The 11,909-nt window shown below is 41.2% G+C and overlaps 1 protein-coding gene across 1 annotated transcript; it reads right to left on the bottom strand.

Moving 5' to 3' along the window:
* Positions 1-5,905: 5,905 nt before the first annotated feature.
* Positions 5,906-7,736, bottom strand: LOC119796012. Its single transcript, XM_038304307.1, has 5 exons — positions 7,635-7,736; positions 7,303-7,344; positions 6,605-7,183; positions 6,173-6,322; positions 5,906-6,061 (listed from the first exon to the last, which is right to left on the bottom strand). The coding sequence occupies exons 1-5, from the start codon at positions 7,723-7,725 to the stop codon at positions 5,937-5,939; spliced, it is 987 nt and encodes a 328-aa protein (XP_038160235.1). The 5' UTR covers positions 7,726-7,736; the 3' UTR covers positions 5,906-5,936.
* Between the last annotated feature and the right edge of the window lie 4,173 nt (positions 7,737-11,909).

The following is an 11,909-nucleotide window of genomic DNA, read 5'->3' as shown; positions in this document are numbered from 1 at the left end:
AATCGAAGATAAGGTCTACACAGAAATATTACCCGTATCAGCGATTACAGACACCGGCCCTATCGAGTTTTTTATTCCCGGAGATGGAGAAAAATACCTGGATTTGAACGACACTTTACTGCACGTCCGTGTGAAGATCACGAACGCGGATGGAAGCAACCTGGCAGACGACGCGGCTGTCGGACTGCTGAATTACCCGCTGAATACGATGTTCAGTCAATGCGATGTTATTCTGGGAGACAGATTAATTTCACAGTCGAGCGCGACTCACCCGTACAGAGCAATGATTGAAACTCTTCTAAACTATTCGGAAGACACTTTAAAGAGTCAATTCAGCGCAGGTCTCTTTTACAAAGACACAGCGGGAGCTATAGACTCGATTGTTGTGAATAATGGTCCGAACAGAGGACTGAATCAGAGAGCCTCTTTCACAACTAATTCCAGAGAGCTGCATCTGATGGGCCCGCTTCACGCAGATATTTTTTTCTGTGAAAGACTGCTCTTGAATTCTGTAGATATGAGGGTTAAATTAATCAGGGCCAGCGACGCATTCTCTCTCATGGGAGCTCGTGATTCAACCTTTCGATTGAAAATTCTTGGAGCTTCTCTCTTTATGAAAAAAGTTATGGTATCCCCGGCCATCCGGCTCGGGCATGCCTCAGCTTTGATGAGAGGAAATGCCCTCTACCCGCTTTCACGCGTGAATGTGAAAACATATTCTATCCCTGAAAATTCTAGGATATGTACTCAGGAGAACCTCTTTTTGGGAGCCATACCGAAATATCTTGTTTTAGGAATGGTTCACCATGAAGCTTTTACAGGAAGAAGAGATCTGTCACCTTTCAACTTTAGGCATATGGATGTCGAATATATGGCGCTCTGTAAAGATGGCAGACAGCTCCCAGCCAAGGCGTTTCAACCCCAATTCAACAACGGTATCTCAGTCAGGGAATATTATAACATGTTCACCGCTACAGGTCGTCATTTAAAAGACCTTCCTCTGAGCATCGCTCGCGAGGAATTCAACAACGGTTACTCCCTGTTTGTCTTTAATCTCAATCCGGGCGAGGATGCTGATGCGCTGTCACCAGTATCTAATGGTAATTTGAGACTGGAAATGAGATTCAGGGTCCCGTTACCTCATACAACCACTCTGATTGTGTACGCGTGTTACGACTCAATATTGGAAATCGATTCAAAAAGGCAGGTCTTGGTGGATTTTTATTAAAAAACATGAATAACCACGAGCTAGAGAGCCTGATGCATCACCTGTTGGGGGACTTATTTTATGGGGTTTGGGCGTCGGATCACCTCCCGTTACTCAAACGCACGTACAGAGGACCCGCCTATTTCATCGTGAACACTCATCCTTCACACATGCCTGGAGAACACTGGCTAGCTCTGACTTTGGAAGAAAATAATCAAGCCACCTTTTTCGACTCTTACGGATTCCCTCCAGATTTTGATTTCTATCCCTCAAGCATCGTGTCATTTCTGAAAGACAGATCCTCAAAAATATTGTATCATAATCGTCAACTTCAAAATACTCTGTCTCTCGTGTGCGGTCATCACTGTGTTTATTATCTGTGTCATAAAGCGTGCGGGCTATCGGTGCATGAAATATTGGCGACCTACGGCGATGATGTTTATAAAAATGATGTTATGGTATTTGATTTTGTGAAGAAATATCAGCGATGTATCAAAAAGAGGGCCTCGTGCTCATTTAATCATGGAACGTGTTCTTTACAAATGTTTAAAGATTGCTACAAACTGTAAGATAAAAAAAACACTGTACGCATGAATAATTTGAAACAATAAAAGTATCTTTATTCCAAATTCTTTTATCAAGTTTTTTTATTACATAGACTTTCAGGGTGAGTATTTCAGCCATTCGGGGTTTTTAACTCTTCCGCTTCTTTGTTTATCCGAATTTGAGTCCTGTCCGTTCACTTCATCCTCATACTCTAATCCTAGGAATTTTGGTGAAAGGATCTTTTTTTTTTTCCTTCTCGCGAGAGGCTTATCTCCATTCTTCTCCTCCTCCTCCAATACAGCCGTTTCTGTCAAACGTCTGTATTGTTGACGTGCATGTGGATTGCTGACTGAGGAAACTGGGATGTTTAGCTCCTTTAAGGCCGTCAGGAAAGGGGTCCACCCTACAGGATCTGGGGTCTGCGTCTTCCTCTTAAACGGGAGCAAAAGATTTTTCAGCAGATCGAGTATATGAGACCCTCCCATCACACGATCCCGATACACAAATTCGCCTTTGGGTGTCCAGCTCTCACCGCTTTCGGATAACTTTTTCAATATGTATTTTGCGTTTTTGGAATCTCTGTTAGGCAGGGCTTTTAGAACTTCACTCGCTGTTTCATCCAGTCCGGCAGTAGACGGTGTAGAGCCAGAGTTTGCCTCACCTACATTATTTTCAGGCATGGGCTTATGCTGCAGTGTTAGTGTGACTCGGGGTTCCTCTTGCTGACCTTGTTTCATCAGAGCCAGAAACCTCTGCAGCAGAGCGTCGTATTTTTTAATTTTTTCATAAGAACTTAGTCCCGGTTCATTCAGTATTTCTCTCATTTTGGAATCCAAATCCTCTTCAACCGTCTGTCTGATAGAAGTCTCTGACGGGGTCAAACGTTTAAATTGATGCGGTGAAACGAGATACATCTTTTGAGCCGTCCTAAGAGACATTTTCTCATCTCCTGATAAGACCACCCACTAGCTCTCCAATTAAAGGCGCTACAACGCTGAGCAGGGGGAGAATAAAGCCACCCGTCTGATTTTTCAGAGCCAACTGCTTGCGTTTTAACCCTGTTCTTTTATCAGCCAGCAGCCTAATGATCTTTTTCTGCCTTTGCAATTTTTTATGTTGAGAAGGAGATATTTTAACGTTACCTTTTAAGATATTCAGAGCTATCTCACACAAGGCTTTAAGAAAGTCGGGTGAGCAGTGAGCGAGAATGTCTTTGCGTTTCTGTGGAGTAGCGTGATACAGAGCTCTGAATAAGGGAGCGTTCCTTTTTATGCGGGCTGACATGATGAATTAATTAATTAGGCTTAGGTAGATACACAACAGGCCACTGACCAGGGAGCATACCCGATCTCAGTCTGAAACGATCTGGGCAAGTCGGAGTCAGATCAACGATTAAATAGCCGTGAGGCTCTCTGGCAGCGTCTTCAAAACTCTCCATAAAGAAAGTCTTCTCTGATGGAAATATTTGGCGGGCTAATATATTCAGCTGCAATTTATCTCTGGGGTTCTTAAATAACACCATATAATTACTGTTCAAGCTGATGGTACGACTGTACTTCCCTTGGTGAAACACGTTCTGAGTCAACATCATCACACTCATATTTCTATGATGTCTGTATTGTGTAAAAATCTTGACCACTTCTGGATGCTCCGAGGCCTGGAAAATGACATCGTCCAAAATGACCAAATGATTTTGGTCGCGAGGAAACAGATTTTCATCATCAAAAGAATGAGGTAACCCCTCGATGAATTTAATATTTTTATTCATTTTTTGCAATTCAGCATACAGACTTTGAAAAGAAGTATAGATCCATACAATATTTTCTGGTACAACATCCATGACATGGTTACATTTCTGCAAAACATTTTTTACAAAGAAAGATTTCCCACATCCACTAGGGCCTACAATCATACATGAAAAGGGTGTTCTGAATCTTGGGTCAAATTCAATCTCCTGTGTTTCAGAGGAGAGAGACATTTTTTCAGTTAACACTTAGTAACCAAAAGGCAGAGTTGTTCCGTCGGGAAAAAGCCTTCTCTTGTCATACACCACACGGAACTTTTTCTGAAATGTGGCATTTTTTAGCTGAAAGCTTCTTTTATCTCGCCTGATGGTACATTGTGGAGCTTCTAAAACGACCCCTGTAGAACCTTTCAAATAACCTTCCACCAGGTCTTTCACACTATCAAAATTCACCCTCTCACTACATTCCTGAGTTTGAGTGATGCCTTTAACGCGCATCACAACCTTTTTCCGGTTTCTGGTCTGATACGCGTAGCTTTTGGGTCCTGTCGATGCAAATTCCTGAATCGTGTCACCTCCCAGCTCATCCGTTAAATCACCCAGATAATTCCCCAGCTCCAAGGGAGTCTCACCCGGTTTAACCACATAAATGAGGCTGTCGGTATCTATGTACAAAACTCGATGCTGAAGTTGTTCGAGACAGGTGTACAGTTTCAGACGAGCGTATGCTGTGGTGAACGCTGCGATAAACACATTATTTACCTTGTTGGGTGGAGAGATGCAGCGCTTGTTGTATTTCCACTGAACCATACACATTTTATCGGTTAGAAAGTGAAAGTAGCTGACTGTGTATTTACCTGAGAACAAAAAGTCAAAAAACTCATCAGTGACCCCTGCTCTCTCCTCCTGCCGATACATGATGTAGTTTTTTACACGCAGGACAGTATTTTGTTGTTTGGCAATTACTTAAAAGCTTCCCGAGTTTAGGTTTCTCTCTAGGCTCTCTGTGTTTAACAAAGCAGAATGAATTACGACAGATCCGGTTACAATCTGCGCAGCGTACAGAGCGGGACTCTTGGAGAGTACAGCCCGGATCGTGGCATACGGAACAATGACCCCCGCAGTTATGTGTGCTGATGTTTTCGTAACCGGTAAAGCAGTAACTGCAGATGTACTTGGTGCCGGTGAAACCCAGCAGGTTTTTTACCCCATAATAATGATTTTTGAATAAGAACAGAAAAAGAGGATTTGAGCGATCTGGAAAGTCTGTCTCGAATTTACAAAGCAGTGCTTCCCCATCGCTTTTATAGAATACCACAATTTTCCTATTCACTATCTTTTCAAATTTTTGCACATCGCTGAAAGTCACGGGGGTTTGCTCAGTCAAACCTGCCATAAGCTGCCACTCTCTAGCTTGATGCGTGGCTTCTGCGTCTGTGAAAGACGGGTTAAATACATGTGCTAGACTGATTGAGAAACATAGCCGATTAGAACAATTGTCAATGATATACAAATGACGTTTCTTTTTATGAATCAGCTCACAGTCTAATGTTTTTACAGCTTTACGCTTTGCACCGCCTGTAGGGTTTCTCACAACCTGAAGAATTAGTTCTAAGTTGCTATTTGGTGGGAGCTCTGTGTTGGACTGTACAAGCTCGTCTAAAAATTCCTGAAACCCCGCCAGAATTGAATCAGGTTCATCATTTACTTGAACAATCGTATGACGAGAGAATCCCTCCCCGCTTAATTCTAACTGCACAATATCGTTACGAGCTGCTGATTGTCTAGCAGAGTTAGCAAGCTCGACAAGTATGTTATGTACCTGTGTATAGAATTCTGCGAGATTAGGAACGTCACGGGGGCATGCAGCAATCACATTGAAAGGACGTCTTATCTCTGTAACATTAAAATGCTCACGTTCAACATGGGGTGCATGGGTTACCTGACTCTGTTCAGGGGTGTCTACCACCTGCTGATCCCGACTCATGTCGGGCTGAACCATTCGGTCAGGTATGGGGGCGGTGGAGGAAGGAGTCAGGTTCGGCTGTTGAGGTAGGCTGGATGTGGGATTTTGCAGAACATTACTGGAAGAATCACTTTGATTACTTTCAACGTTTTCTATAACCCTCTGATCGATATGCCCTCCTTGCTGCTGAAACTGACCCTCTGTAGGATTAGGGGGGGTTAAGGACACATTTTCTTGCAACACTGATTGAGGGACAGAAACGTTTAATTCTTGGATCGCTTGTTCTAATGAGAGTAAATGCTCCAGATTTCTATCTGCGTTTATTTGTTCTTCAGGGGATGGTGGATATATATTGACAAAATCGGATTCATACTGAACAGGTATATTCTTAAGGTCATTAACAGCCTGTACTATTACATTCAAAGCAACTCTCATTTGCTGTTTATCCATATTTTACAAAAGTCACAAATTACTTAGTTGTTGAAAAGTTCTTCCATCAGGATGTGGCAGGTTCTCAGAAGCACCCTGGATTTTGATCTGTAGCCTTCGGATCGACGTGACCCACAGGTCGGTATCCGTTCCACCGTTGATGAAGTTTCTGTAATACGGAAGAAAAATCATAATTAGGTTTTTGTCATTTATACATTTATTATATCCCAAACTAATTGTAAAAAATAAAATAAATTTGAATTTAAATTAGAAAATCTACCTGTAATCATGCGTCTAGCGGTCTCCACCTTGGAGGCAATCCTAGTAATGCTTTGCTGGAGGGCTCGTACCATTGATCGTAGTTTATTAAAGGTCGGTCTCTTCTTCTTCTTCTTAATGGCGAGTTTTGCACGCCTTGGGGCCGAGGGTACTGTGAATGAAAAAACACAGAGAGAGAAGTTAAAAGTTTAAATCATGAAATACAATCGGTATTGATTTAAGAATATCAGGGTTAAAAGGCACACTTATTATTAACTTACGGGGTAGTGGGTTTTCCCTCTCTGATGTGCTGATTCCAGCTTCAGTGAATGAAAAAATAGAGAGAGAAAAAAACAGAGAGAGAGGAAGAGAAGTTAAAACTTTAAATCATGAAATACAATCGGTATTAATTTAAGAATTTTAGGGTTAAAAGGCACACTTATGATTAACTTACCAGGTAGTGGGTTTTCCCTCTCTGATGTGCTGATTCCAGCTTCAGTGATAGGAAGTGGGTGGTCTGGTGGGCCAGCTTCAGCGTGTGCTACCGCTGTTGTTTCAGAGCGGGAGACGGTCAGCGCTCGTGGGGAAGTATCGGGTGAAATTATTATTACAGATGCGTCATGATGGTTGATGCCCTGTCGTTCTTTCTTTAGGGTAGATGTTTTTTCAACGGATAGTTGAAATTCAGGAAGTAAACTCTTTCTGACTTTGGAAAGAGTCAGCCTGTTTGTTGAATGTTTCTGACCAGGTTTGAAGCCGGGCTTCTGGTCCAGCTTCAGGTCCTGCTTCGGGTCCTGCTTCAGCTCCGGTTTCAGGTCCTGCTTCAGGTCCTGCTTCAGCTCCGGTTTCAGGTCCGGTTTCAGGTCCGGTTTCAGGTCCGGTTTCAGGTATTGCTTCAGGTCCGGTTTCAGGTCCTGCTTCAGGTCCTGCTTCAGGTCAGGGTTCACCCGAGGCAGAATACCAGGGAGATGGCCGGGTAGGATTCTTGGGTTATGATGAGGAGCGGGCTGTCCATATTGAGAATCTATTAAACCTACAAGATTTAATAAGGATTAAAAAAAAAAAGTAGAAAAATAAAATGGTTAAAACAATTTAATAGTATTTTACGATATATTGAAATAAAATTGAATAAGAGGTTTAAATATATCCTACCAAGATCCGTTATGAAATCATCCAGATTGATTTCAGAGGGTTCTAGGAAATAAATTAAAATATATATCGTCATTATCCTGAGACAGATCATATAATCCCACCAATAGGGTTTATTACAGTGAGAACAAGTTGTTATTTCTGACAAAAAACTTATACCTCAACTTAAAGCAAACTTTATGCTCTATGACATTACTCAATGAAAGTCTGTGGTGTTAAAACAGAGACAATCCATTACGCTGCATACGCAGAACATCAACTCAGTATCTTAAAGTATATTAAACATTGCTAAAATGCTGTAGCTTATAAATACAGTTAGCTAGTACTTAACTTACTCCGGGATAATGCGTTGACCTCCTGAGACAGCTCAAACCCAGGGTTATGCATTTCAGCAGATACAACACGGGTAGAAGGATGTGAAGACATGATCTCGCTTACCTCAGTGTCCCGGATGCAGTTCAGTCAAGGGACCAGAAGAAGTGTTCTTAAATACACTTTTTGCAGCTCCATCTAATGCCTTGTGACGCTGTGACGCTGCTTTGTGACGCTGTGGCTCCACCTTATCAGCTGATCAAATCAGGATGTGCCAAAGACAGATACCGCGACTTTTGAATAATGCTACGCCACGCTGTTCCCAAATCTAATAAAGACGCTGACACATCCTCTTCCGTATGAAAAGAAATCTGATTCAGACCATGGTCAGGAAATCCGCAAAGAGTCCCTCATCTTTTTCTAAGTGGTGTATTTTTTACCCCCTCCCAAGGTCCGAGTTCCTCCTGGTGGACACTATCGCCTTTGTATAGAATGCCCCGGTCAGCCGTCATTAAGTCACCCATCTTAAATGTTTCCTGAGTGAGAACAGGTCTATCGAATTAGATAACACCGTGGCGCGGTCCGAACCCCATCATGGTGCAATCCCTCATCAGGAGACCCTTAAGACGGACACTGACGCTTTTGTATAGAATGCCCTGGTCAGCCGTCACTAAGTCACCCATCCTTGCTGGAGAAAGGTTGGGTTCACACAGAAGCCTAAAGTGACCCAGATCTTTTCCACTACAACCTGTGTCTGAGCGAGCACAAGAAGCGGCTAGAAACACAACAACCATGGTGGATGATAATGTAGGGGAGCATTTTATTTATTCATTTTTTCTAACCATCTTAAAAAGATTGTGTTTTTAAGTTTGAGAAAGACTGCTAAATGCAAGCTAAACTTTCCCTCCATGTTTACTTCCGTAAACGTGGAGCAAGGCGGCTTGTGACGTTATTGAAGTCTCTACTGCGCATGTGGGACGCTTAAACCGTATGAATGGACAAAATTACACATTTGGTTTTTTAATAGACCGATAAATATACATGTGCATCATGATTGGTTGTATATATATCTACATATAGATATATATCTATATCTATATATATATCTATATATATATTTAGATATATATTTAGATATATAGATATATGGATCCTAGTCAGTGAGGCAGAGGGCCACATAGAAAGGCACAGGGCAGAGTGAGGGGGCCGCAGCCGCTGCAGCGAGGGGTTGGGGGTGGGGGTTGGTGGGATGGCTGCACGGTGTGAGTGAGTTGAGATCACAAAGCTGCTCCAGCTGCTGCTGCAGGCAGAGGCTGAATGCTAACTGTGATTATATAAGAAATCAATACAAATACTTAAAAATAATAATTTAATCATCATAACCGTCATTAAAATAACATAGTTCATTTTTATATAAATTTTATATTAATTTTATATAAATTTTAGATTAATTTTATATTAACTTTATATTAACTTTATATTAATTTTATATTAATTGAGGCGGGACTTCCGGCTGTCACTTTGGAATGTGGGCGTGGTTTTCGTGATTTGATGAAAGGTAGGGTATATTCTTTTTTAGTGTGTTACTAAGATTCTAAATCCTGAGATAAACATCCTGGGTCTGTGTATGATGGGTTGAGAGGTTTATATTGACCATCCATCCATCTATCCATTTTCTGACACGCTTAATCCCAAGTGGGGTCACGAGGGGTACTGGTGCCTATCTCCAGCTGTCTACGGGCGAGAGGCAGGGTATACCCTGGACAGGTCGCCAGTCCATCGCAGTACATTTGACTAGTACATTTTATTTGACATAATAATGCCATGGCTCCTGCTGTCCTCCCTGAGCTCCAGAGCACATCATCACCTTACCTCTGTTGTCTGGGTGATCTGTCCTTAAAATACAAAAGCAGTTTTAGATCCTGGACGCACAAAAGCGCTAGATGAAGGGATGGTTATCCACCATAGGTAACCACCAAGCAAAATCTGGTTGAAAAGACAAGATGATTTACATCCAAACGTCTACATTTGGTTAAAATATGAAAGGTGAAAAGCTGTAATTTTAAAATCATCAAAAAGAAGTTGAAAACTGGGTCTGCAGCGTCTTTTCAGTGTGTTTTATTGGACTAAAATAGGACAAAATCAGACCGACCAAACACAGCCCAATCTTCAAAATCATGGACTAAATCAAGAATATGATGTACCGACCAGATTTAGCCTAAAAACCAACATCTAAATAACGTCTGGTGTAAGGCTCCTGGGCTGAACTGGGATAATCTCAGGAAAATCTTGCTTGACCAAGGGACGCTGTTGCCATGAGTTAAACAAAGGACAGGTGGCTGGATAGAAGCTCTTCCTATTTGATGATGGTGAAGCATGTGAAGTGCCAAACTAGCCTCAAACCCCTGGGCCTAGGTGAATGCTGACCCACTGAAATCCTGTTAATTGTAACATACTATAAAGGTGAATGTTTACGGTCGTCAAACTGAAATGTTGCAAAAGTGTTCCACAATTATGTGAGCAACTAATATTGTCATGATCCATCATTTGCTTTGGATTTTTATGAAGAAAAGAAAAAAACAAGGCGCTGCCCTCAGTAGGAAATCCAGGTCAACCAAATTGAAAACCAGGGCTTGAACCCACAACCCTCCTTTTACAGAGAAAACTCCTATATCAAGCACCACTGGCGCCACTGTTTTCAGTATTCTTAAAGGGGCTATTCTACATATTTCCTCTGTTCGGGACACATGAATGAAATTAATAGGTCGTTAACATGTTCATGCAGAACTGAGTATCTACTGAGGGGCTAATTGACCCACTGCATTTAGCTGTGTCACAGGGACACACAAGGACCAAAAAAAAACATGCTGGGCAGTTACTCTTAAGTATTAAACAGCCCAGGTTCAGGTTTTACAGTAGTGCTGTTTGGTAGCTTTAGGTTTAGTGAAAAAAAAAGCATGTTTTGCATTTTGTCTATAATCTGACCTTGTTCTAATAGCACTGATCTCCTCAGCTTTCTAAGCTAATAAAGCTCTCGCTTTATCTGGCACCTTCCATGCCAGGTTTACCTTTATATTGTACGTTTATGTTTTTTGTAAACATTTGATAAAAATATATATTTCATGCTGCATGCTTTCATGCTGCTTTTTCATACTGGCTTTACAGCGTTAAATATGCTGTATGTTTGATACATTTAAGGTTACCTTTAAACAGCTATAGAACCTGTTAAAGACCAAATCAACATTAGTACTATCTAATTTAATAGGCTACTTTTGGAGCTAGGAGAAATCACAGCATTTCAATCTGGATAAGAATAAAACATGAATTATTAGGTTATTGTGTTAACTAATCATAAGGCAATGAATGAATTAGAATCAGAGCTTTAGAAGTTTCATGTATGATAAAAAAAACAATAAATTCATAGATGTATCTTAACGGGTACTGGATAATTAGGTTACTTCTATTCACTCAACCCATACATTGCATCTTAAAGTTCTTCCAAGGTTTCTTGTTCACCTCAATGCACTAATGTCTAATATAAAGCGGATCAAGAACAGCTCAAAATAGATATCTCTGTTTGACTGGAGTGTTTAGTTTGCATGGACTGCTCTCTTTGTGAGGAAGCATTGGATTTTCATATTTCAAAGAGTTTAATTCCATTTAATAGTATTTGAATATTTAAAAAATGTCTTACCGTTTGAATGTTTAATTTCTAAAAATAAAATATGAAACGAAATAAATACGAAATAAACATGTTCCGAAAGTACTGCATTACCCCCTAAAGCTCAATGAAGAGGGAGATCTACTATTTGCTGGTTGCAGTGTTGCTAGGCAACAGAAAAGTATGGTTCCCATACTGCATTTACTGCTATGGTGGCTTGCTCCAAGTAGACATAATCTTTCTGTATAACAGTCAGACTTATCCTGGTTTGTACACAGTCCTGAAGCAGACCGCATCAGAGTACAATTGGGAGCTGAGCAAGACCACCTCAAAATGTAACACTCTGTCCACTTGTTTGGTGTGGGCCAGAGTAGACCACCAACAACAATAAAAAGAAAACAAACACACCAAAGTAAAATTTGTGGAGGAAGGACACATAAGAGATCTTATAACAGGTTCAGAACTTAGCTAACTTAGCCAGCGTTTGCCCGACGTCCCAGAATCTCCTAAAACACAGGCAAACGCTGAACTTTCTATTTATTTTCTCAATTTTGGGCACATACGTAGAGTATTCGCCTGGAGGTGAACGGCCGGCATAAAAAGATTTATTTGATTACGGATTACGGTATTAACCAGG

This window comes from Cyprinodon tularosa, unplaced genomic scaffold (genome assembly GCF_016077235.1).
Source record: "Cyprinodon tularosa strain WSP-4 unplaced genomic scaffold, ASM1607723v1 ctg530, whole genome shotgun sequence".
Classification (NCBI taxonomy): domain Eukaryota; kingdom Metazoa; phylum Chordata; class Actinopteri; order Cyprinodontiformes; family Cyprinodontidae; genus Cyprinodon; species Cyprinodon tularosa.
This window is presented reverse-complemented; position numbering and strand designations above follow the sequence as displayed.